Source organism: Taurulus bubalis (assembly GCF_910589615.1).
Source record: "Taurulus bubalis genome assembly, chromosome: 7".
Classification (NCBI taxonomy): Eukaryota; Metazoa; Chordata; class Actinopteri; order Perciformes; family Cottidae; genus Taurulus; species Taurulus bubalis.
Window position 1 is genome coordinate 19862547 of NC_136595.1, and position 27705 is coordinate 19890251.

General features: G+C 40.7%; 2 protein-coding genes across 2 annotated transcripts; one reads left to right on the plus strand and one right to left on the minus strand.

Annotated features, from left to right (window-relative positions):
• Window positions 1–1223: 1223 nt before the first annotated feature.
• Window positions 1224–6331, minus strand: atcaya (ATCAY kinesin light chain interacting caytaxin a; the record flags this gene model as incomplete). The annotated part of the gene is given in 9 exon segments (XM_079221476.1): window positions 1224–1263; window positions 1461–1559; window positions 1865–1951; window positions 2276–2407; window positions 2685–2787; window positions 2913–3086; window positions 3784–4000; window positions 4153–4210; window positions 6255–6331. Coding segments are annotated over 9 exon segments (987 nt in total).
• Window positions 6332–9511: 3180 nt separating this feature from the next.
• On the plus strand, window positions 9512–27668 carry zfr2 (zinc finger RNA binding protein 2; the record flags this gene model as incomplete). The annotated part of the gene is made up of 19 exons (XM_079220477.1): window positions 9512–9564; window positions 12858–13113; window positions 13538–13652; window positions 14574–14795; window positions 15429–15748; window positions 15952–16140; window positions 16365–16602; window positions 16994–17172; window positions 17549–17668; window positions 18527–18672; window positions 19285–19411; window positions 19535–19740; window positions 20481–20649; window positions 21898–22072; window positions 24463–24551; window positions 24803–24898; window positions 25239–25350; window positions 25590–25687; window positions 26150–27668. 19 exons carry the CDS (start codon window positions 9512–9514, stop codon window positions 26321–26323), a joined length of 3084 nt encoding a protein of 1027 aa, XP_079076603.1. The 3' UTR covers window positions 26324–27668.
• Window positions 27669–27705: the final 37 nt, after the last annotated feature.

Sequence of the window (27705 nt, forward strand, 5' to 3'; positions counted from 1 at the left end):
TCAGCTGTATATATTTAATCTTTTTTCATTTTGTATATACACACACAACCTTTTTCAGAGACAAGCAATTCACATCCCTTTGGCTCTGGAGGGTGTGTTGAACTTTATTTAATACAGGGACATGACATTTTGCTTTGTATTTTAAATCAGTGCAAGCATGAAGCCTACACTAAAATATACAGGACCATCAGTATGAAGATTAACTCATTGGAAAAGGGAACTCCAGAGAAGTATCAATGTATAGGTCAACATCATTATCTCTACACATTGTTGCACACTGCAGTTCTTTGTTGAATACTCAACATGCCCAAGGCCTTTTATTCAGCTAAAAGTACACTTGAATATTCTGTTTGATTATTTCTGTTCAAGAAAGAATTCCCGCAATTAGTTTCCAAAATGGATAAATATGATTGCTTAAAAAAGCATACCAAGGCAATCTAATAGAATAAATAACATTTGGTTTACTTGACAGAAAGTCTGAAGAGGAAGCACATCCTGAAATATCTGACTTTGATCTTAATCTGATTGTCGTACTTAAATATATGAAAACAGTACACTGGAAAGTGGAATTATTGGCCACTATTTAGACATCTGAGTGGAGCTAAAGGGCTTTGTGGCAAATAGAACAGAAAGCCACACCGGGGCTCCTAAAAGATGTACAACAGTGGTTTATATTCCGTTACCTGCGAAGCTGCACTTCTCATTACTTAAGATTTACATACATCGATTTCGGCCTGAAAATGAGAAAAAAAAAACACTGTCAAAAAGTTGGAGGGATGACAACATACATAAATTACTATTTAAAAGTTCGATGTGAAAATCGGATTTTAAAATCCAGAGTGGACCAGTACCTCTCAGATTTTTTTATTGGCTCCTGTGGGACTGGCTGCGGTGGGTCCTGTTGTCTGTCCTGCTCCATCCCACACACACACACACACACACACACACACACACACACACACACACACACACACACACACACACACACACACACACACACACATACACATACACAGAGAGAGAGAGAGAGAGAGAGAGACAGACAGAGAGAGCGACAGAGAGAGACAGAGAGTTATTGTAGGCATTTGGGCTGATGCCCATTTGGTTGTGAATCTAAAGTCTTCTGAAGCCAATTAATGAAATGTAAGTGCTTTAACCACAGTTCAAGTGCATTCTGTATGAGCCATATATATGTATGAGAGGCTGATCTTATCAAATGTATTTTACCTTTCCCTCCTTGCTTTAATCCTCTCCTCGTCAAATCTGAAAATAAGTAACACTGTTAGATCCTTCAGTAAAATCAAGTCCTTTTAAAGAGTAGTACAAATCGTATTTTACTTTTATTCAAACACATTACTCTTATTCTTCGCCAGATGCACATGAACAATCATCTTAAGGCTAGACAGGCTGCTGCCACTGCTACAGTTCTTTTATTCCATCTAGTGATCAGAGATACTTACTGCACCACACACTCGGGGACATGGACATGGTCCATAGGGACGATCTCTGCCAGTTCATCCAGGCTGTGGACATACTGGATCTTATTCATGAACTTCACACTGCAGAGAGACAACAGGAAAACCACAACGACAATATGGCCACCGTTACAGTCGCTGCATCACTGATGTCTCAGTTACAAAATCCTCATGATCAAAAGCTCGGCCTGGTCACCCCATTAGTTCATTACTAGAAAAAGCATTTTAACTTGTGCACCGAGTTTTGTGGATTAAGACATAATTGTTCAGTTGCTGGTGTGTGTGTGTGTGTGTGTGTGTGTGTGTGTGTGTGTGTGTGTGTGTGTGTGTGTGTGTGTGTGTGTGTGTGTGTGTGTGTGTGTGTGTGTGTGTGTGTGTGTGTGTGTTACCTGATAAAGGGCCTGGATATAGCCAGGACGGTGCGTATGAACCAGGTGGGATGAGCGATGACCAAAGACTTCAGGTTCTTCCTCAATCTACCGTCACAATATGTAGAACATTCAGTTAACACAGTTTAGTTAGTGTTTTAAAATATATATAATTATGAAAGTTTTTCTAAGCAGAGTGCTATAAATGTAAACTGTGAGTCATCCTCAGGCTCGTACTGACAGCAAGTGACAACTTCCATTAACCTCCAATTTGTGTCTGTCAGTTTCAATGTCATGCATTTCTGTATATTGACGCAGAGCAATACTCAGCAGCTAATTAATTAGTAGGTTCGGCCTAAATCATATTTTAGTTGTGTTTTATAGACAGTATATCACAAATAATAATATCTGAGTAGTTTCTCCTTTTACCACCTTCTGTCAATCATTTGGTAGCATTTCTTGAGCCAACTGATCCCAGGCATTTTATTCCGAGGAGTGGCTCCGTTCATGTAGATGATCAGGTAGTCTTCAGCCACGAGCATCTCCAGACTGCTCACCACATATCTGGAGGAGAGGAAAGGCTGTCAAGTGTCATATGAAAACATTCAACGACCTCAAAACAGTGACATGAAAGGGTACAGCATTATGCGGATTATGAGATAACAGACACTGGGAACTTAAAAAAAATAACATGATCAAGACATGCCTGCTTTTGACCGAGCCATGTGGCTTTCCTCTCAGACATGATAATACCGAGCCAACTAAGTTCAGACTTAGGCAGTATACACATTCATCTATTTACATTGTCAAAGTATGTTCTTGAAAACTAAGAGTCACTCACAGGAAGAGGTTCTCCATGATGTAGTGGTAGTCTGCACAGCTGCTATCAGGCAGGTAACAGGCAGAGAAAACAATGATGGCATTAAGACCCTCGCCATAATAACCTGATGGGAGAGAGTTTCAGTTAACAGTGAATAATGCTTCTCTGCATACGAGTGAAATGTGAATGACTGAAGCCATCTTCTGGACTCTCATGAGATTGATTTAATTGGTCTGTCCTTTCACTGACCTCCATGTGTGATGACCCGGAGGTAGGGCCTGATGACCTGCATGTCAATACGATGCTCCTGTTCTCCGATGATCACCGTCCTCCAGAGTCGTCCGTTGTTGACATTCCCCTCCTCATCCATGTTTCCTGAACCGCCAGCGGGACCTGCTTTGGCCGAGGCCACCGGCGTGTCGTCTGGACGAACACAGAGACAGATTTTGTTCTGAAATATCTGCCACATTGCATCGCACTGGTTCCCAGAGAGAGTGAAATATGTAGTCTGTGTGTAACCTAATCTTAAGTAAATGTTAGATAGTTTTTTTTACTTTTAGTATGAACAAAACTGCAGTTAAATTTTGTCTTACTGTCTGAAGATGAACATTTATTAAGGATTATGACTCAGGCTTGTGGTTTAATTTAGAATGAGTTATGGTGGAAGATATCCTAACAGTGTCTAAAAATACTCCATTGAAAGTCTTGAATTCAAAATGTAAAAGTAAAACGTACTAGTGTCAAGTATCAACTACTCACAATGTAGAATGGGTAGTTTTACAGTGTTGTATTATTGGAGATTCTTATATTATATTTCTTTGACTGACAAATATATGTAAGAGTATTTTAGTAAAGTAATTTGTCAATGTGGATGGAAACTTTGTATTTAACCGGAAAGAATTAGCAGGATGGGACTGTATCATATCATATATTCTGGAAAATGTAATCAACAACCTCAACAGAAGTGTAAAATAAATGTTGTGGAGTAAAAAATTATTAAATAATTCAATTAATAAAAGGCTATTTTTTAAAGAAAGGTTTCAAGAAGTGATTTAAACATGTCGCTGATTCTGCAAACTTCATATATATATATATATGCATTTGCATTTTAACCAATTACCTTCCCACTCCAACTCGTTGCCATTGGTGATGAACTCCAGCGAGTCTGTCTCGTCAGGCGTATCGATGTCATCAACGTTGATGTCCAGATCATCCGGTGTATCCAGAAAGTCATCCGACAGCAAAGAGCCCTCGCTTTGGTCCAGTGAAAGGTTCATCTCCGGGGCAACCAATGTACGCCGTTTACGGTGGGACGAGGACATCCCGCCTCCTCCTCCTCCTCCAGGTGGGCTTACATTCAAGGAGTTAGGGGGAGCTACAGAGGACAAGGAGAGAAGAGACAGATCAGAAGATGTTAGTGATGTCATAATATAGGGTTATTATGGACCTTCCATTATTGACCAATCAGTGACCCCTGGTATTACTTACAGGCTCTGTTGTCTGTGAGACCACAAGAGGGATCCATGTCTCCGTACTCTGGTAGTGGTCTGGAGGGAAGCATACAACCAGCATGAGCATGAGCAACCAGCACTGAGCTTGTTGAGCATAATATATCATATAAAGCCAGTCATGAATCCGCTGAGAACAGAGGTTCAGCAGGACAAGCATGACTCTTACTGGGTCTTTCATATATGCAACCATAACTTTTGAATGTAGTAAATGTATCTGAAACTTCACTCTGTTCTCCAGCACACAGCAGCCTGTGACAATGCGATTAGGATGGTGTTCAATGGACCAGTACATGCGTGGGTGTTATCACTGATCAAGCTAAGCACTAAAAAGAGGAGCAAGCAAAATATGATGGTAATTAACTTCTCTCTGGGGAGAGAAAGGAGAAAAGAGGATGAATGAAAGATAGAGAATAAGTGGAAGAGAGAGAAGAGCCGAGAAGTATGTGTCAGCATACACAGACAGAAAGGTGCAGCTCTCTTTCCCTTAATGCTACTTGTTATTTACCCTGCGCAGCAGGAGGAGCGAACTGGAGCTGCCGTGCATATGTTTGTGTAGCATCTGCCCATCTGTGTGTTGTTGTTTTTTTAGATTAGGCAAAACTATGCACATTATTAGGACAGACGTGTTTTGCATATGAGCAACAACGCCCAATGCTATCAGGGACCTGGAAACAGGGTTTTACAATGAATTGGTTTGAATGCAGGAGAAGCAGAGACTTACAACGCAGTGTCATTCGGCAGAGAGCATCTTAGCTGCATTCCTGTGAAAGCCAACTGCCTCTTCCTCCCATGTAGAGGAGGACAGTGGGTGCTCCCCAGAGCCAACAACAATGGCTTTAGCTCAGAGAAACAGGGACTGATGAACGGTTCGACCCCCTGAACCCCTGCAGTGATTATAATCCAATGCTTCCTTTGTCAGAAATGAAGCCAATTCTATGAACAGATTCATGGGTATTTCTTCTTTTAACAAAGGCAAGATAATCTCTTTTGTTCCGGTTCATAGCTGCATTGTCCTTCAGCTACAAACAACAATAACAGGACGAATCAATGATGCTTACCTTCTGGAAATAGCACGGGGCTGCTGTTGTCAAGGCGGATTCAAATAGCTTTTTAAGATGACACACCTTTGGATTTAGTTTGCTTACTCATTCCCTGTTTTCTCAGCTAATAACAGACAGTGTAGGGCAGAGCATCTCTCAGACGAAGCCTTGATAATCCATTTGCTGCTGGCTATTCCTGCGTCTCTGTCTGGATTGAACCAAAATCTGCCACCATTTTTCTGGCGACGCTGTGTTGTTGATCGGTGACTGCTCTTGCGTCAAATGACGTAGCCTGAGACCATTTACAGACAGAGCTGCACCTGCTCCTTGGCTTCCTGCCTCCCACTCTGACGGAGGAGGAGGAGGAGAAGGGAGGAGGAGGTGAAGGGAGGAGGAGGGAGCCCAGAACCGACTGTCATCACACTTCTCCCTTGCTCTTTTTATGTCCATCAAGCTCTGCATCTCCATCTCTGAACATCAAATTCACACACTCTCTAAATGCTTTTAAAACTTTTATTTTTTCCACCATTTATCTTCTTTGTTTCTTACCGTGAGCATGAATTTAAACATCAACATTACAGTTAACATCAACACAATACGCTTATGTAGATCCACTGTTGCTTAAACAATATACAGAAACAAGTTGATGGCTATCATATATATAAGTAAGCGTTTTTTAAGTAAAAAAGTGTCAATATAAAAAAACTACAGCACTGCATCTCAATCCACCCAGACAACATTGGGAGCGATATGGTGCAGCTGGCCCATAAAGAAACCCTGTTTGGAAATGAATCCATAATTAACAGCACAATTAATCCTAAATAATGAGATTCCCATCCATAAATGAAAAAGTGCTGCATATTCATTAACTTAACACACACATTCACAAGAATGTGCCGTTAAAGGCACACACACAGCTCTAAGAGATGACATAATGACAGATTTTTGCTCAGCTGTTTCAGAGTTTTCCACTTTCAACATCATCTAATTGACATCAAAAGAACAGTTAATTAGATTAGTAGAAAGTAAAAGAATCCCACCTGGGGAAGTCTTCATCCTGCCACTCGTCTTTAACCTCCAAGTTCTCCATTCGTAGAGTTGCCTCTGTGGTGCCCATCCCTCTGGGAAGAGAGCAGGGGCCTAGAGGTGTGAAGAAAACTGTTTATGATTGAACTCCACAATAGCAAGGGAAAACTGTCACATCAAATGAGTGTACTTACTAGACAGTCAGCTTCATGGCTGCACTGCAGGAACACGTGTGACTGAGAGGGAAAAGGGAAAAGTCAGCATTGTTGGAGGATTTTATTCAAATACTTTTCCATGACTATTTGGGGGCTGTAACCACTAGTTTAGTCAGATGTTCTTTTTATCCCCGACCCCAGAGGAGCTCATGAGAGAGGCATGTGACTGACTCGAACAGAGCCCACTTTGAGCTCAGCTCTCCTCAAAGTCAAATATCAAGTACAAATTTCTTTCTGGGTGGAATTCAAGAGGCCAATGAGGAGGACGACAAGCACATTTAATCCTCCCTCACTGCTCCTTAATCCTTCCGCACTGATGTGACTGCTGCCTTTTATGCTCAGGCCTCATGTCGCCAATAGTATTACCGGAAAAAAAACCGTCTCTTAAGATCTAATATTCATTTCTTTGCGCTCAAGAGTTTAAAGAGAATCTACATTCTGGTGAATGCCTTTACAATGATTTCACACTGACTGTATAATCAACGGTGGCATTAAGATGCACTGCATTCTTCTTAATAACAGGATTTAATGCAATTCATGTGCATTATCACACCATAACAGTGACACATTATTAACAGCAGCACAGGTCTGTTTTGGCTGGTGACCCGCATGAGAGGAGCACTGTGGATATTTAATTGGCCTTAAAGTCCTTTTCTCTTTGTACTTCTCCACTCACGTATATAATCCACAACGTCTGAGCAGGTTTTGCTGAGTGACAGAGCATTCCCAGGTTTGTGTTGGAGGTTATCCTTTCAGATAAAAGGCCCATTATAACTGCTTGTCAGTGTCACATTAATGCAGTTCAGAGCGTGTTAGGAGAGCGCAACAAAAATACTGTTGTGGGAAAATAAAATACAACAAACCCAATGTGAGCCTGACAGTCTTGTCGGCAGTGCATCATGTTGCCATGATATCATTACTAAAAGGAGTGGAGTGGTTTTGGCAGCAATACTTGTGGCTTAACTGGAAGACAGCCATGTCTCACATACAGGACATAATTCATGTTTACAGGCCACATAAGGAACAAAGCAAAGATAATAGATTGGACCATGAAGCAAAATCCACTAACATAAAACCCAAAGAGGAAACACCCCATAAAGAAAGCGGTTCAGCAAGAGGGAGAGCAGAATCAATCATGTATCATCATACAGAAATGTACCTTTAGCTTAAAATACTCTGGTTGTATTATGCTACCCATGTTCAATCATTCTGCTTGCAAATTCCAATATTGCAACAACAACTGTATTAAATGAATTGCCACCAAATGTGCAAAACATCACAGAGTAAAGTGTCCCCACAGCGTTCCTGGGTCATCCCAAATGCAAGCAGTCTGAGGTGTCTGATTTGTGCAGCGAGCAGAATAGAGATGCAAGGAGGTTAATTCTATACTCACATGAGCGGTGTGAGATCCCCTCAAAACCTCTCGCTGGTCTGTGTGTCCTCCCTCCTCCTCAGTCACAGACGCAAAGATTCAAGGGGAGAAAGTCCTGATCCTCCACATCCACAGAGAAGCAGAGGTCAGGCTGAATTTCTCTTCTCACGCTTCCTGCCTTGCACTCATTCACATGCGTGCACACACACTTGTACACAGACACAGTCCTAGTGTCCTCGATGTCAGCCGCTAGCCAGCAGCAGGTGTTTGAAGACAGGGGGCACCTCTGTGGTGGACTCCCCCTCTTCTCCTCCGCCTCTGGCCACCTTTGTTGGGGAAAGATTGGCCGTGAAGAGCGAGCCGACAGCCTCCCTCTCAGCTCGTATACGTCCACACCACCAAGACACAAAATTCTTTTAATCAGAATGCATCTGCTCTGGCATCATGATCTCCCTCCCTACCGCCTTCTTTTCCCTGCTTGTAACTCCAAATACCTTTTTCCTCCCCCAAATATCAATTCAAACCCTCTCCGTGAGGGAAAAATGAGCACCAGTCTCTGTGTCCCTTTACCCCATCAGATAATCCTGCTGTTGTTTTCAGTGGTCCTCTACGTGGCTGCTGTTCCCTGGCAACAGCATCTCTCGCTCTCTCCATCCATAGCTTTCCCCCTCCTTCTCTGTCTCCTAGCCCCACTCTCCTTCATACACCCCAAGTCTTCTCACACATTAATTATTCAGTCCCTTTCTTCACTTTCACCCAACCAATCATATCGCCCCTGCCCAGTTTCCCTGCAAAGTGTGCTGCTGGCTGCCCATAGGCCTCATAGGGCATTTTTCCTTTTTCCTCTGGTCTACTAATCACGTCATATATATAAATATAAATAAATATATATAAATATAAATATATATATATATATATATATATATATATATATATATATATATATATGTATATATATATATATATATATATATATATATATATATATTTATTATATGGAACATTATGGTTCCCAGGATGTTTCATATACATCTGAATATGATGATATGTTGATATTTTTTGTCTACAAACGCAGTGCCTGGTAGTTAGGTTTAGATGAGATATATTGTCTTGATCATAAGTGTGCCTGTCAGCATGACTGACAGGCACACGCGACATTCAGCAGATACAGCAGAACGAGATGAGTCCTTATACGTTACTTCCGTCTTCGCTTGAAACCTGTTTTTTTTACGGTTAGAGTTTATACAGGCTAAGATTAGGTGGCAGGAAAAGAAGTATCTAGGATTTAGCATTTTCTTTTGTAAACCAGGCTCAACGAATTGACTAGATTATTTTTAGTTGTGCTTTTTTTTTTTAATACATTTAAAATAATTTGTATGATCATCCTCTTTATTTGTCCTCTTTTCCCTCTTTATTTATTTCTGTTCTTTGATCCCTTTCACATACTCCTAACTTTACTCGATACATTTACACAACATTTTCTTGCTGAGTTTTCGTTAATATCTCACTCACTGTCTGTAAGATGTGTTTTTATTTGTTATGTTTTGTCTTACGCAGTTCCGGTAAAGCAGAGGGGGCGTTCCCATTGGTGGCAGTAGAGGGGGTGAACTATCTTGACGGATAGTTTCAGGGTTTTACTGCTGGCTGCCAAGTGCCAATACCGTACTGTACTGGAGATGCCAAGATGGCTGCAAGCAATTATTTCGGGTTCACACATGGTGCCGGTCCACAATACAGGTAATTCAAGACACGCAGGTTGATGTCAGTGTGTCTTTTGTGTCACATGCATCGGCCTCCGGGGTATAACGGTCGGTGGTGGGCTCGAAAAGACGGGCCACAGCGCGAGCTCCGCTTGACCCGCTGCTTCGGTGAGCTAACGTCAGCTAGGTTAGGTTAGCTGAGTTTGCAGGCCAGCTCTTACCGACACGCTGCTTGACTCAAGTGAACCCCAGTGCGGTCACCTGCGGGTGTTGACGGGTCAACGCTTCACCACGTGAAAGACTTTAACGGCAGCTGTACTAAGCGTCCCCAAGCTGGTTTAGTTAATCGCTGTGACGGATATTTTGGCCGGTGTTTAGGATTAACAACCCTGGTCTAGCTGTACTGAAGCTGTCTCTCAAACTGTGTACCTGTTAAGAGTTAACGGTAAATAACGACACAGAGGATCATTGAAACAGATTACGTTACTTATGTTCAGGTAGGAAATGAGCACCGGTCACCTGTCAAACTCTTGCTAGGATGGATTGGTGTTTGGCAACTTTGGTTGACAGGTAAATCGTTCAGCTTGTCATCTTGACAGGTACTCTAATATAATTAGCATATCGTGTAATGATCAGGTTTCCTGTTTTGTCTGGTGTTTTTATTTGTTTGTTTATTTTTTGACCAGCAGTCAAGCCAACACACCTGTCAAACAGCAATAGACTAATATTTACAATACAGAGTGCTGCTGTATTCATCTTCTATGTTCACATGTTTCCCTTCGTCCATTCACCAAAGTCTGCATTGGTGACCAGTTTTAACTTGTAATGCTAATTCCTGATTGAACATAAAGCCTCAAACATGGCACTGTGTTGGAGCTGCAGTAAGGCTTTTGTCTTCATGAGACGCACACTCGGTGCAAGGTTCCAGTATTGGGCGATATTGATCAAATCTGCTCACAATGCTGCAAAAGCAATAATTAGTTCAAGACAGTATATTTTCTAAAATTATTAACATGACCTGACAGGAAGGGCTAATCCATCAGACTAGCAAGAAATAAAGGTGCATGATAGCTTTGATGCAAACAACCTAAAACAAGTGTGCCCAGAGATATCTAAGGGATAGCAACAGCAAACAAGTATAGCTAATGAATAAAGAAACCCTGTCAAAGTAAAAAAATTTCTGAATATTCACATTCAATGGAAATGTTTGAAAATGGAAATGACTCCTCAAATACCGTGAACAGTCTTCAGTCTTCTACCTTTGGGTAAAAGACTACGCAGCATCAAGACTAGAGCATCTCGGCTCGCTTCCACAATAGCACTTACCCTGAAGCAATCTGCATCCTAAATGCTTCACCGGTTGTATAAACAAGCACATGTAGTTAAACATGTCACTTTAAGTGCATGAACCATCTGGTTGCACTATAGTTTGCATTGTATAGTTACTGAGTGCTGCAGGGATGAGGTATTTTTGTAGGCCAACCACAGAAGTTGGAATTGCACGGGTTCGATCGGCAAAAAAAAAAGGGATTTCTGTCTGGCTATTGCAGAAAATAACTTCTCTGACAAACACAAACGTATGTTCAGCTTTCATGATTTTTGAAGCGTGAAGGCAATCGGCAGAGGTAAAAAGCTAAATGTTAGGCTATAAACACTACACCACGGTAGCATGTGCGTGAGTATACACAACAAGCACTAGTTGGCGTTATGACATTTTGTTGTCTCATTTTTTGCTTATAGCGACCGCTAAGTTTCAGATTTGACGAGGGCTATTTACTGACACATTTTTAGCGTAGAACATAATGTTAAATTATCTTAAGCTTGTCTGATTTTAGTTATCTAACCAAAAACCCCAAATAAAATGATTGACTCTGCCATATGCAAAATGCCATATGCAAAAATGTCAACAACTTTCCAGTGTTTAGGACTCCTGTGGCACTTTTTTGTTGTGTGTGCTCTGGGATTATATGTTTTGTTGTTGAGCGCATCAAAACAAATTCTGAATCAACTGCGATTGATGTGGCAAATAATAAAATTTACTGTAATGAAAAAGCCTAGGCAAAAAAACATTTCTCCAAAATCCCGTCTTGGTACATTCTGTTTTTTTAAATCTTTTTTATTCAAACTGAGTTTCCTGCATACATTCTATTGTGCAAGTGTTTTTTTTTTTTTATTTTCCCCGGATCCAGTATATTTTTGTGTGATAATATGATGTCTGGATTACTCCCACAGCATTTTGAGTCGATGCTCTTTCGTGACCTTAAGAAGTCATTTAATTTGAGCTCACTCGTGTTTTGTTCATGTAGGCACTGAAAGCTTTAAAAAGATGCTGATATCATCAGTTACTGATGCCGTTGCCAGTAGCTGCTCCGCATCCCAAACCATGCCAACAACAAGGCTGCTGCAGATTTGATCAAAATGAAACCGGTGGTCAATGCTAGGCCGCTTAGTCAATCATTTAATATTCTAAGTGATCACAATTTTGACCTCAATGATTAATTAATCTTGCTTGGATGCACATTTTGCATTTAATTTGTGTCCCTATTTTTAGTGCCTATATTTAGCCATGCTAGCGGCATGACCACGCGGCAACCTCCGGTGCTGAAAAATAAAGTCAGAGAACTGAGTCAGAAACTGCAGTTCTCACATGACTTCCCCATTTACATTCAATATTTTATATATAGTTATACATGGGCATAACTTATATTGGGCTGCTGGTTAGTTAGTTAGTTGGTCTGTTCACTATTTTAGTCCAGACTGAAATATTTAAGCATCTATTTGATGGATTTACATGATATTTCATATAGATATTCATGGTGCTCAGATGACGAATCTGGCTGACTTTTGTGATTCCCCGACTTTCCCTCTTGCACCACCATGATGTTCACGTTTGTGGTTTTGAGTGATTTATCTCAACAACTACTGGATGGATTGCCCGGAAATATAGTCCAGAGCACCGACATTCATGCCCCCTCAGAGTGAATGGGGATCACCTGCCTGTTCTAGCTTGCCAACATTAGCATGTAGCTCAATGCACCAATCTTCTTCAGTAGAAGACTCTTCATCTTTAAAAAATATCCATACACTTGAATGTTTTGTTAACTATGAAGTGAGTGTTATTTAGAAATACTCAAGTGCAGTTTAACTATTGTTACAAAAATGTATTAATTCTAACACTTCTGACATGGATTGATTCCAGCTCTATTCAATGGTAGAATATTAAATAGACACTTTTCTGAAGTTTAATGTTGTTCATAAAGATGCCTATTTAAAGCAGTTTTGAAGTTCACCTTTTTGCATTACTAAATGCTTCTCTCTCCTCTCCTTCAGTGCCCAGCCTCCCCCGGCCTATTCCCATCCCTCTACAGCCAGTTACAGTGTCCAGCAGGCTCCAGCTGTGGCTCATGCAGTGACTGCGTCATATTCTCCAGCTCCAGTCCAGGCAGCCAGGCCTGTGGTCACTGCCCCTTACCCCACCTATCAGAGCCACCAGGCTCCCCCTGACTACGCATACAGGCAGCCAGACCCCCCGGCACCTCCACAGCCCACCACCACCCCACAAACGTACCAGGTATACCCGGAAACGGTCAGTCGCTTTCTGCTTCCTTTATTGTCACTTCTTCTCCGTTTCTTAGAGTGTGTGTGTGTGTGTGTGTGTGTGTGTGTGTGTGTGTGTGTGTGCGTGTGTGTGTGTGTGTGCGTGTGCGTGCGTGCGTGCGTGCATGCGCGTGCGTGCGCGTGTTCATACTGGATGTAATGTATAGAAATTAGTTTTGGGTCAAATAATGTGATTTTTTTTAAATTATTTTTTGCCACTAAGACACTGGTACAGACAGCAACGCATGCCTCTTTTGTACCAACGTTCACTGGGATTGTCCCAAAATGCATACCGCAGGGATGCTTTAATTTGACACACAGTGGCTTTAATGCAGTAATATAAAAATGTGTTTTTTTTTTTAAATCTTGCTGCCTTCCAATTTGATTAAATGCTCTCTTGTAAACACCAGCAGGACAACTACAGCTACGGGCGTCCTGCAGCTGTGACTACCTATGACAATAAACAGTACTACCAGACGAGTATAGCTCCGGCTCAGAGGACACACACAGAGAATTACTACCAGACTGGTGAGTCAGTTTATTTCTTTCTTTCATGTTGCATCCACATTTTCAATCAGTGTTAGCCTATCTCTTTACAGCTGATGTACTACTTAATATATAAACCCTTTAATGACTCCACAGGGAGCTGCACAAAATCTTATAAATTGCCTCGATTGATGTCACTTTAGTCAGCGTTGGTTGGGGCTTAAAATGACATGTTTGAAATTGATAAAAATCAAATCAAAAGGGGTGGCGTAAGAAAGCAGCGAGTTTACCAGACCTCTGGAGCCCGCTTCTCATCTCTGATTGAGGCTAGCAGCTTGATGTTATTATTTGTTTATTATTATTATTATTATTATTATTATTATTATTATTACATTAGCAGCTACGAGTATATCACACCCAAAGTTCTGATCGACTGGTTAAATTGTGGATAATGTTGGTGCCAGGTTTTGACAATAAGGTTGAATGCGTAGACTAGATTATTTTGGAAAATAATGGGATGGGTTATATACCTGCTGAATAGTTATGAAATTATTGATTACTGTATGTTTGTGTGTTTTAAATGCATACAAGTTCATCAGTTTTACAAAAAGATATTGTTGACTGTTGTATAACCAGAGTTTCAGATCTAATTAACAGTGTATATCACTGACATACACCCGTCAGTCTTGCTGGGGGATTTGTGAGTCATCAGTCCTGGTATTTTTTATTCTTATTCACTTTTAAAGATGTGATATGAAATACTGTATGTGGGATGTGTCTGTTGCTCATTTGCTTGTGAAATGAGGATCCTTCCTGTGCTGCCAAACGCTCTCTGACAAGCAGTCCCAGAGGACAGGATGGACGTCTCAGATTTCTTTTGCTGTGCACTCTTCTCACTCTAATACCCTTCCTCTCCACCTCTACCCCCCTCCTCTCTTTGTCCCCTACCCTTTCCTGTATCAGTAGGAGTAAAGAGCGCTTATAGTCCAGCCCCCTCCACCGTGTACAGCCAGCCTCCTCCCCCCCAGAGGCAGGTAACGGCCCTCAAGCCTCTGGCCCCCTCTGTGTCCACCAGCTACAACATCTACCCAGTGTCCACCAGTGTCCAGCAGCCGCCGACATCCATTTCATCCTACACCCTCGGCTCCTCCTTCGGCTCCACTGTTGCGGCCACCACCTACTCGGGTAAGATGAGACAATATATAAGATAGCTTAGTGCATAGCTTTTTATTCAAAGCCTTGACATTCAAATTCTAAGTCCATATTCTGTTAGTTTTTTTCTATTATATGCAAAGTATTTGAAATATTCCTTCTTTATATACTGAAAATAGTTTATCAAAGTTGCCAAAATGCTGCCTCGCTCCAGCAGAAGGATTCTGTCTTGCACTACTGGCATATCGATAAACATTGTCTGTGTGCAGTCCAAATAAGAAAAATGGGTGCACTCGGAAAGTGTCACAGGGAAATGCAGTGCAAGTTTGTGAGCTACTGTACCTGGCGAGCTAAGATATCACTCTGCTGGTTCTTGAGATTATCAAGTACCTCCTTGAGAGAGGTCCGAGAGAACAAAGGCATGAGCTGATTCTGAGAGGCCGGGACAGGTGGATACAAACGTATAATACCTTGATAATTCAAGCTTAAGTTTCTTATGATCTGTTTTCCCAATTTTTAAGAACGAGTTTAGGATTGACTTTGTTGGTGCAATTGCATTGCCGCTAATTGCTTGACGACTGATTGATAAGTGATTCATATGTTGAACGTTTCTCTCTGATAACTCTTCGTCCTCACTGTCGTCGTCCTGCTCTCTCTCACCCTCAGGCATTAACTACTCCAGTTATGACTCAACTGGCTATACCTCCACACCCACCCCCTCCTATTACCAGCTGGCGCAGCAGACTCTCACCCAGCCGCAGCCTCCACCTCAGCAGCTGCAACAGCCCCCCATCCAGCCACCACCGAAGCAGCTGACAAGCTCTTCTTGGAGCAACTCAGGCAGCAACATGGTGACGGCTCCGACTGTAAACACCTACAAAAAGCCCACATTTCACCAGAGCAAGCTGCAGAAGCCCAAAGGGCCTCCTAAGCAGCCCCAGCTCCATTATTGTGACATTTGCAAGATCAGCTGTGCAGGCCCTCAGGTAGGAGTTTATAATGAGTTTTATGGAACGAACACAAACATTTTTGAACAAACGCATTACAATATTTACATTTAAGACCAGAGAGTTGTCTGACTAAATTGGATTATATTGAGTTTATCTGATTACAGAATAAAATGAATATGAATGTGTCTGTATGTATTTGGAAGCTACATCTTGCTAACTGGTGTGATTTACTGCACCAGACGTATCGGGAGCACCTAGAAGGCCAGAAGCATAAGAAAAAGGAGGCAGCCCTGAAATCTGGGGGGCAGACTGGGACCAGCAACGGGCCCAGGGGTGTCCAGACTCAGTTACGCTGTGAGCTTTGTGACGTGTCCTGCACCGGAGTGGATGCTTACGCCGCTCATATCCGTGGAGCCAAACACCAGAAGGTTAGCACAGCTGTGATACGTTTTCTCAAATATTGGCGTCTCTATACGATATTGACATAAAATGCTTTCTTTATTGAACATGATTGTGGTTGTAGTCGTGTGATGTTCCATCTCAGCTGCAGAGTCTTGGAACAAAACCTGCCTCAGGGATTTGGGATGGGATTAAGTATCAGCAGGCTTAAATAGTTGTATCTTCCTCTGTCCTCTTTGTCAACCTTGGAAAGGTGGTGAAACTTCACACCAAGTTGGGCAAACCAATACCTTCCACTGAGCCAGTGTTGGTGAATTCGGCTGCAGTTGTCACGACATCGACAGCTGGGAAACCTTCAGTCTCTACATCCACTTCTGCTTCCGTCTCAACCACTTCAACTTCGACTGTCACACCCAAGCAGGCGGCTGTAAACGTCACTGCCAAAACAGCACCAATCAAGAAACCAGCGCCTTCCAAAATAACTGTCATTTGTAAGTTTCCCAATTTGTTACGTTGATTATTGGAGATGATTTTCTCCCCCATCTGACCCATTTAACTACCAATCTGATAAGATCTACATATATAACACATCTATCAGACATTTAGCCAAATGTACAGCTATATTGAAATTTAAAATGGATATAATTTTGACAGCTGCAGCCTGCAGTGCTCACAATGAGTGTGAAGGCCAGAGTATATGAGCATATCAAATGACGGGTTGTCTGACCATGCTGTATTTGTTTCATGTTTTAAAAATGGGGATAGCGGCACGCATTTTTACTATCCTCTGGAATAGAACAGGAGATAGAAATGACTAGAAATAGATGTTTATTAACGTTTTTTAAATGAACTCTAATCTGTAATATTTTATCTGTCGCATAGCCAATAAGCCGGTCAGCGCTCCAGCAGCTGCAGTGACGGCGGCGGTGGCAGCTGCCAAGGTGGAGGAGCCCATGCAACAGTCAGTTCAGAGAATGGACTCTCAGAGTGACGATGAGGACAGTGACAGAGCTGGAGGACAGGGAGACATCCAGCCAGTGGGACACGACTATGTCGAGGAGGTACGCAGGAAACGGGAAGAAAATGTCTGACAGCCTATCAGTATATCGGAGTGATATATGTTGGTTTTTATGCAAATAGAAGAACAGTTATAAAGTCAGGCGTTTGGAGTTTGATATAACACTTTGATCTTAATTGTTTACAGTACATATGAGTTAGAGATATTTTGATCAAAGTCTTAAAATGAATACTGTTTTATAATCTGCTTACAGTAAAGATTGGTTTCATAATTTCATTCATGTTTTACATCAGACACCCCCCAAAAAAATCTTCTATATCAAATATTTCTTGACTTTTTCTTATGATTACAGTAAAAAATCATGCATGTAGGGTTCGTTGTCCTGCATGATGTGTACTTACAAGAACTGTCTGTTTCAGGTCCGTAACGATGACGGAAAAGTGATTCGATTCCACTGTAAACTGTGTGAGTGCAGTTTCAATGACCCGAATGCTAAAGACATGCACCTGAAAGGCAGAAGGCACAGACTCCAGTACAAGGTAACAACAGAAAGTTTGAGCATCACTGAGTCCATTCCTGTCTGACTAGTTATACAGAGAGACATGCTGAACAGGGCTCCGATGCATACTTTCAAAGGTTTTTGGTGTTTTTAAATGACATGAATTGTTAATCGTTCTGTTCACAGCAGATGATTTTCCTAAACAGTGCAATCTCAACAAAACAGGGTATTTCATATTCGTATCATATCTGATCAGGAGTGAGTTGGAATGGATCCACTGTGTTGACAGACGCACAGACACGTTGCATGGTTTCAGCAGACTTTCTTTCTGTTGGTTATTTTGTGTGATCACTATAGCCAAACACGATGCCTCCGTTACATATGTCTATTTTGTCAGATGGTTGCACAATAATTAAATGGGGATTTGATCATTGGTTATAGATGCTTCTTTTAAACTGTACTAGTGTAGGAATGGAAAGCTAACGACTACATACATTGAGACAATGAATGAAATTTATGAATAAACACGTCAATGGCGACAACCATATTATGTGATTGGCTGTATTGATGCACAAAATCAGCAACTAAGATAGAGAAAAGTTGTCCTCTGAAAGGTGGCGTGTGGAGTTGTTGACCTCTTTGGAGTGGGTGGGTCTACATTTAGTTGCACACGTAATACACAGTTCTACCAATGGTGTCATACTGTTAAGACGCCAAGCCTTGATCTTGTCTCTAAAGGTTGCTTTTTTTAAAGAAAAACCGCTTGGTGTGGATGGAAGCCTAAAGAAAAATAAAATGTTATTTTAAATTTAATCTGCAGGCTCCAATGTGCACAGACTTTCATTACATTTGTGTTGCATTCCCTTTAAATCTCTTAAATCTCTTTCTCTGTCTTTAGAAGAAAGTCAACCCAGAGCTTCCTGTGGAGATCAAGCCTAGTAACCGGGCCAGGAAGCTGCAGGAGAGCAAGCTGAAGAAGCAGAAGCAGAAGGCGGTGTTGAAGAGACAGAGAGACGATGAGCAGCGCTGGCACATGGAGATGAGGTCAGACTCGTGGCCAAAGTTAGTAACCTAAAGTTCTTCATACCTCTGACATTCAATTTGCAAAATTCCATTGTTGGCAAAATAGCCGAAAAGATGACAAATGCATTCACAGGTAATATCAGTAAAGGGGAAGTCCTCAAGCTGACTAGCATGTACACAAGGGAGAAAAGTGAATTTCTTCTTACTGTTTTCTTGTCAATCACATCAACTTTCTTGCATGACTAGTAAAATATATTATCTCAACAGCCAGAGAAAGTCATATTAATCAAATTTATATATCATGAAAACTGTACAGCTAGATTGGGGTGTAATTCTGTAAATGTCCTAAATGCAAAATGAAATGTTTGACATCTCAGTCCTATGCTTTACTTGTTGTTACAAGAGTAAATGCCCGTTTTGTAACCTAGGAATACCTTCAAGTAAGATAATGCTTTTGAGATAAAAACCTCTGTATAATAATTATCTTATATGATCAACGGTACTTCAGAGTTAACATTTAGTTAACATTTCTTTTGGACTAATTTGTACCATTAATGGCAGCCATAACAATCCCCTTTTTGGAATAAATTACTTTTAATGAATGACAATTAAAAACTTTCCCTTCTCCTGCAGACGATATGAGGAGGACATGTACTGGAGGAGGATGGAGGAGGAGCCGATGTACTGGGGGGAACAAAGACGCAGGATGGCTCCTCCACCCCTGATGAGCCGCCCTGGTATGCCAGTACCCCCTCTACTGGTGAGCGCCGCAATTGCAGTTATTTTCTTTGTTTTGTGTTGTATGAAAAAACAGAAAACAAACATTCACTCAAACATAAATCCAAGTGTGATCAATCTCTCTATTTCCTCCCCCACTCATAAGACGTGTGTGCGCCGGCCAGACTCTCCTGATGACCGTCACATCATGGCGAAACACTCAACTATTTACCCAGTAGAGGAAGAGCTGCAGGCTGTTCAGAGGATTGTCTCCCACTCTGAGAGAGCCCTAAAACTGGTGTCCGACTCCCTGCTGGAGAAGGAGACGCCAGCTGTTGAAACCGCTGCTATTGAAGGAGAAGAGGAAAAAGGGTAAAAAGTTATCTCTGTCAGATAATGCACATATATATATATATGTATATATTATACAGTTATTTAAACAAAGCATCATGTTGTTAATAGTTATGTTTGAATATCACCACTCAATAATAATAATAATAATAATACATCAGTTACAGACAAAAAAAAATTGCCACTGTTAGCTAGCTAGCGTTCCCTTGGATGCATACACAAAATCGATAGCTCTTTTTCTTTTTTTTTTATGAAAAATGTATGTGGGGGATGACCTGCAACAGTAAAAGCTCCAAAGTGTGTGGAGAGGAAATATGAACCTGAATACATTGCATTTATCAGGCAGTGCCTATTTTGGTCATTACAGCTGATAGTGGCATCACATATTTACAGTCTAATTTATTTCTCCCACTTTTTTTACTCTTTATTTTTCCTGGAAGATGATGGTCCTTCTTTTTATAAATCAAAAGTGAGCCTGAAGTTATAAAAGGTTTGAGATCCTCTGGTTTAAGCCAATGGTATTGTACCTTTTGCTTGTGGCTTTAAGGGCGTTTTTGTCATGTGCATAATGGAACATTAATTCATGAATTATAATTAAACAACCTTATAAATTATGTAAAAACACAAACAATATCTAAGGTTTCACATGCCACATACATACATACATTAGAGCTACAGGTGTATGCCCATCGTTATTGTGAGCAGAGTCTCTGTGATCCATCAAGAAATCACTTCAGCTGAATTGTTTGTTCTCTTGACAGTACTGAGATCTCGGGACGGCTGCTAAAAGGTGTGATGAGGGTGGGTATCCTGGCCAAAGGCTTGCTGCTTCGTGGAGACAGAAATGTTGAGCTCATCCTGCTGACGGCTAAGAAACCCACCATCTCTTTACTGAAGAACATCGCCAAGCATTTGCCCAAAGAACTGGAGGTAAGAAACGCCACCAGTTAGTTTAGGACATCGGTTGAGGTTGAGGGAGGGAAGAATTGTGTTAAACTTGGAGTTCACAACACTAACAAATTATTATCGTATTTCGTGACACATAAACCTGGATGTGGGATCATACAGATGAGCTGTAAATCCTGACAAAAATGGCAGGATAAAGCTTCCTTTGCCAGTTTTAGCAGTAGGATGTTGTCAGACAAAAGACGCAGTAGATTTTTTTTTTTAAAGAGGAAATTGTTATCCACTGACTCGTGACTTGTCATAAGGGGTGGATGAAAAGGTTTAATAGTTATGTAAAAATGGAATAGGAAACGAGAAGTTGACCCTTAATACATAAAATAACAAACAAACGAAACATCGTGATGGAGTATTTGTAATACTCCCACGCGTCAGCAACCAAAATTCAAACCCACAAAGAAATTCCACTGCTAAATAACTTAATCCTAGACTGGTTTCTCTCATATGCAGAGCATCTTATTCATCATTGGTGAACGTGGACAGCTGTCCTCCACAGACAGAAACAACACAGCAGTTTGTCCTCCACTCTTGAATCAATGATTATGATTAACATCTTAACTGTGAAAGTAAAATCAACTGAGTTGACGCTGTCATTTTAGCTCTCTGTAGATATACAGTAAAGTTAATTGTGTTAAAACAATTAAGTCAGTTTCCTTTTGTTATTAGAGGAATTCTTCATCTCAGAAATACTGTGTGGTTTCTAGCTTTGGGAGAGATGTTTCCATGGGCACAAATGATTGAACCGCTTCCAGCCTAAAGAGAAAAACTCATGTGAATTTTTTAATTTACTGGCCATTTGAGCTCCACGAGACAGAGGATTGGCGCCAAATACAAGGTTGTGATGTGTTGTAATTCCACACTGTTCTTCCCTCCTGCTTCAGCTGTAATGAGTGTTTCATTAAAGGTGCTTTTGACTGATCTTTAGATTCACTGCCTGGTTATGACACATGAATCCTACAGAGTGAGATGGGGCTTTTTCTTAAACTGCCCCTTTGCTTTACTAAATATTACAACAATTTAAGGAATTGTTGAGAAATATATTTGTGAGTACGTCACAGACCCTGATTAAATAAGAGAACTCTCTTAAGAAAAAAACAATTGCACAACCCGGGGTTAAAAACATACCGGTACTTCCTCGCCAAACGAGGCGATTCTCTGCCCCTACACCCCGCCTCCTCTGTAGTGAGTAATCCCAAGTGTCCTTTTAACCGGCAGACATTTTCTGAAGATCAGTATGAGGTGCAGGCTCACCCCGAGGAGGCGAACATCGTGATATTTTCAAGCAAGGAGCCCAAAATGCAGGTGACCATTTCTCTCACCTCGCCGCTGATGAGGGAGGACCCTGCTACTGAGAAGGACAAGCAGGCAGCAGGAAAAGCGGCTGAGAAAGGTTAGAGAAGCCAAAGCTTTCAGTACCACGACCAAATGTAAGCGATGTGTGTAATACACTTATATATATTTATACATAGATATAGATGCCCCTTGCTCCACCTTTCCACCCATAAGTAGCCTATATGTTGAGGCTGAAAAGCTCCTAAATTACATAAAATATGAAGTGGGACTTTTAACCAAGCCCACGTATACATTTTTTTTTTCTTTAACCCCTAAAATAAGGATTAATTTACATATTAATTTGTCCCACTTTTTTTCATTTCCCCCATTTTTTGCAGTTACACTGGTCCCCAATTTCTTTATTTCTTTTCCACAACATGGGAATCAAAAGCCGGGCTCTCCGACCTTTCTGTGCCACTAGGGTGTGTGTTTATCTTGTGAACACATGCTCAGATGAGACCTTTGGGACACTATAACAAAAGACTGAAGGTGATGATCAGTGTTCAGATAATGCCTCGGGATGAAAATGCTTCAAATGATGATACTACTTTCACAAATATCCTTATTTTTAAACTTGATAATTGTTGTGCATTTTGGTCACAATACTTATTTGGGGATCTTGAGGTCCAGCGACTTCCCATTCCCTCGTCTCTCATCCCTGTATCATACTGTGGTGTTATCAATGGCGAGGTGTTGGAGTGTCATTTTATCGCCTCACAATGATCAGTATTGAAATACTAAGATGACATTATTAAATCCATTGTCATTGCTTCACCCCCCTTTCAACAGTAAAGATAATCAGATCATTGTGTGGCAAACACTCCTCCGCCTGCGCCAATAACTGTCAGTATTTTAATGTGTTTTTTCCCAATTTGGAAAACATGGTAGAAATGTTTTCTGTGGCCGTTGTGTTTTATTTTTAACATTTTGTTTGGGTTTGTTGATCAGTGCCCCTACTTCTGTATCAGCAGACCTAGGCAAGCCAATGGCTGATCTGAAGACCACACTTGTTCACATACCACTAAGAACAGAAACATTAAAGGAACCAGGTTGCCCATGTTCATTAAGCTTTTTAGAGGAGGAACCCCTTCTTGTTGGGGCTCAGCTGCTGCTAAATCAAACTCCCCTCTCTGAGAGGCATGATCAATATGGGTCTTTGATTCTAAGTGGTATGGAAGTGTAGACTTCAAAAAAGTGGCTTTGTCTTTGTTGTGTGTTTTCCCTGTTGTTGCTCCAGTTCTAGTGAACATAGAAGTATGGAAAGCCTCGAGGCTGCTCTTGGGAAATATTACGTCATCGCAGTCGTCAGAAACCAAGTTGAATGTTTTGGGACAAACCTGTCGTTTTAAGTTGACTTTCGTATTTCCTCAAACTATTTTATTAACATCTAAATCCAACACACACACCTGTTTTTAGTACTATTAATCAACTTATCTTGGGCTTTGTTATATTGATCTGACATCACCTTAATTGGTGTTCTTTTTTATGTTGGTATTGTCTTTAAAATATGGCGCCATGAAGGATAAAGTATTCTTCCTACTTTATCTGCTTAAGAAGTTTCCTTTTAAATATAGTTGCAGAGGAGTAATGGGAACATTTGCTACGATTTGTTAAAAAAAAAAAAAAAAAGAAGTTGTATTTATTTATTTTGAGGGAGAAATGTCAAAAGATGTGACTCAATGATGAGTCAGTCCTGAACTGGAGAATGTTACAACATATTGAAGAGATCTTGAGAGTGATAAGACTAATTTGAAGTAAGAGGAATTTCCCTCTTACTTCAAATGGGTATATGTGAGTAAGACGGAAACAGGCTGATCGTCATATGATAAAATGCTGTTAATGCGTCTTTCTCATGTAGATATTTTGACTTGGCATAGCAGGAAAACGATTAACGATAACTTTATTTTAGCAGCATGCTCAGTAGCGCGTCCTGGCACAGACACACCGAGACATTAATAAGGTTGTTAGTCACGTCTGTGTTTGACAAGTCAAAATGTCTTACTTAGAGAAAGATGCAGTCAGGGAGACAATAATGGGGTCACTATAAAACCAATAGGTCTTGTCTTGTTTAGTCGTGTTAAACAAACAAATTATTATAAACTCCATTATTCTCTCTGAATGCCTTGGATTTCCTTCTTTTTTGCATGCCTCTCTGTGACTTTCTATCTGCAAAACACAGAAACACTATAGACTTCCTTCTTTTTCATTTGATGATCAAATGCTTTAATTTTTTCCTCATATCTCCCTCATAATTGTTTTCACAAAACAGACTGAAACAAACCGTGTATTTAAGGACTCAAGCAAATGTCTGGACAAATCTACATGAACGTCCAGTGTTTTTATAATCTCGGCGACTGCACATCAACACTTATAAATTGCATCGTCATCATTTGGGGTTTGCATTAGTTTGAATGCAAGTCATGAGCTAGTGCATGTTATCTTTAATAGGTGTGGCTGAAAAGGACCCTACTGACCTTCTGAACAAGAAGAAATGTCTGGAGTACCTGGCTGCTCTCCGTCACGCCAAATGGTTTCAGGTAAATGCATTACAAATATGTCAAAATACTTATAATGTATTACATTGCAGAAGTGAAGGAAACTGATGTCACATCCTTTTCAGGCTAAAAACAGACAATGGGATTTTGTGTTAAACCAATAAGTAGGTCACTTGTAAGCAGACATTACTAAGAATCTTTTCTTCTCTGTGGCTTTACAGAAGCGAAACCACACTGTTTTACCAATGTGGCACTTTTTGTGAATGTTTTTCTTTCCCCCATTATTTCTGAAGGCTCGTGCCAATGGGCTGCAGTCTTGTGTGATCATCATTCGGCTGCTGAGAGATTTATGTCAGCGGGTTCCCACATGGGGAAAGATGCCTGGCTGGGTAAGAGGCTTCCACTCTCTGTTGTGTTTTTACTTTTTCATTACATTTTTTGGAGTCGTAGGAATCTGCTCCTAGTGAGATTGTATAATATAACGTGTCATATCTGCATGCATGTGCATTGATGTACTCTTGATTAGGCTTTTCTGTCCTTTTTTTTTTATGTTGAGAGAACAATAACTCAAAAAGTAAATTTACAAACATTCATCACGCTATCAGTGCTGAATCCATGCCGTGTGAGGAGATTACCCCCCAAATTTCTTGACCAGGTGTTTTCTGCAGCGTTGAGACAGGTAGAGGAGTAGCTCTAAGGGTACTTCAATCAGTGCTTTACTCCCTTCAGGCGATGGAGCTGCTGGTGGAGAAGGTGATCAGCAGTGCTGCAGGTCCACTGAGCCCCGGAGAGGCCATGCGCAGAGTCCTGGAGTGCATCTCCACTGGCATCCTGCTCCCAGGTCAGACAGATGTTAATGTGATGTGAATAGGTGGATTATTTCACAGGATACAGAACTTGTATCACTTAAAAAACAGATAGTTTCGTTTCCATCTTTTTTCATTCTATTATTATCTATATTAAATCAGCTTGTGTCAAACTTGAACTTTAAAGGAGAATCATTCACTATTTTCTGCTTCTATTAGCTATTGTTAACTTCTAAAATCATATTCAAATGTTATACTTATTTCCCTTATTCAGATGGACCAGGTTTGATGGACCCTTGTGAGAAAAACACTACGGATGCTTTGGGAAGCATGACGCTTCAAGCCAGAGAGGACATAACTGCCAGCGCACAGGTAATCAGACGGCATTACTGCCATGGCTACTGAACAGCATAGATTCTGATTGGAGGTGTGGATTCACTTTTATAATAATAATAATAATAACGGGACACATTAGTTTGTTTTAGGTGTTTAGTTTTCAGGACAGCGCCAGTGTGAGGTTTAGCTAAAGAGCTTGATTAGAGAGTTATTTGTGTTAACACCATCAGAACCACACACATTTATTGTTTTTTTGCTGACATCCAACATCTAGTAATGGTCAGAGGACATTTAAAATAACATTATCCAAAGTGAACCTGGTAGTCTGAGGGACACCTGCTGCAGGGGAAAGGAGAGAGGGACACACTGTTTGCTGCATGTCATACCCTCTCCTCTTGTTTTCTTTGTGCCATCAATTGTCAAATAAAATGCCAATACAATTATCTAAAAAGAAGAAAAAAAACCTACATTTATCCTTCCTGTTTTCTCTGGTTTCAGCATGCTCTGCGGCTGCTTGCCTTCCGTCAGATCCACAAGGTTCTGGGTATGGACTCACTGCCGGCATCCAAGGCCAGCGCTCGCAACCGCAAACGTAGGCGGGACGGCAGCGACACTGGCGACGGGGAGGGGGAGGGCAAAAAAGACAAGAAGGAAGAAGCAGAGAGCGCTTGACCTCTGCCTCCAGAGCAGAGGCGTGTGCTTGTTTAGAGACTGGTAGAATGTCACAACTTTCAACTTTTCTTATCTTGAAAACAATCTTAACACGCAGCTATACATATATGAATATAACTGACGGTACATGTTACATGTCATCCTTGATTTAAGAGGAGTAATGTGTGGGGAGGTGACTGAAGCTTGAGAATCTGTACTACAAATCCTTCTCGTATAGCAATTTCCCCGCAGGTGTAGTGTCTTTTTAAAGTGTGCAGAGAAAATTGGCACCGTTTAAAAAACAACAACATGTAACTGACTATAATTGCACACTAACTACTGACCCTCCCTCCTGTTTATTCATAATAGTTTAACCACTACAGTCAAGTAAAGTTATATTGTTATCGATGATGTTAAAGCCTCCAGTTAAATCATCAGCACCTTAAGCTGTATTTTCAGCAGACTCTGAACTCAACTGCTTGAGTCCGGACTCTCTGAACTAATGTCGGTGCATGACATTTGTAAAACGTTTTTTCAGTGTGTGTTAAACAAAAGATGGGGGTTCAAGTTTAGAAGCTTTGAAACTGTGGGAAAGGTCCCAGAAGACTGTTTGTTTGAGATCTACATAAATACAGTCCTGTGATGTTCATTGTGCCTAAGATGACACAGTAATACAATAGTGTGACGCTGTTGAGCTCACCTCTAAAGTCGAGTTGAAAGGCTTACACTAAAATGATTTTGCCTTGAAAAATATCTCATCATTAAGGTTTTTGCGAGAAACTTACAAAGACACAGAATTTCTGCTTTTAGTGTTTTTTTTTCTGTGTCACACTGGAGAGCAAATCTGAGGAGAGAGAGAGGGGTCTTATGTTGCACAGTCTGTAGCATGCTGAGGGAATGAAGCACTTAAGAAATGACAATGTTACTGAATGCAGCCATAATTTTATCATTTGAATAATATGCCTAGTAATCTTTTTTCTTCCAGAGTACGGTTAGCAGAAGAGAGACGCTTTATTCCAAGAAATAAGACTGAATATCTACTGTAATGATAAAGTACTTTGACTTTCTTCCTTGTGCCTGCATCAAGTTGTGTATTACAGAGAAAGGGGAACATTTATGAGTCGTTTTTTTTTTTTTAATGCTATAATTTCACAAAGATGTGGGACAGTGAAGGGGGCAGTTGTACTTAAAAGTTAACGAGAGAATTAATGTGCCGTTTTTAGTTTGATTTTCATTTATCAAGAGCATCACATAAGTATTGCTTATTTTATTTCTGAAGGAAATCTATTTTGTGTTGTTTAAACGGAAAGTGTGAACGTTGCTGTCCTTTTTATTATTTGAATGTCTTTGTAGTGTTGCCTAAAAATTAAGGGGAGATATTAAAAACCCTTTTAAGCCATTTT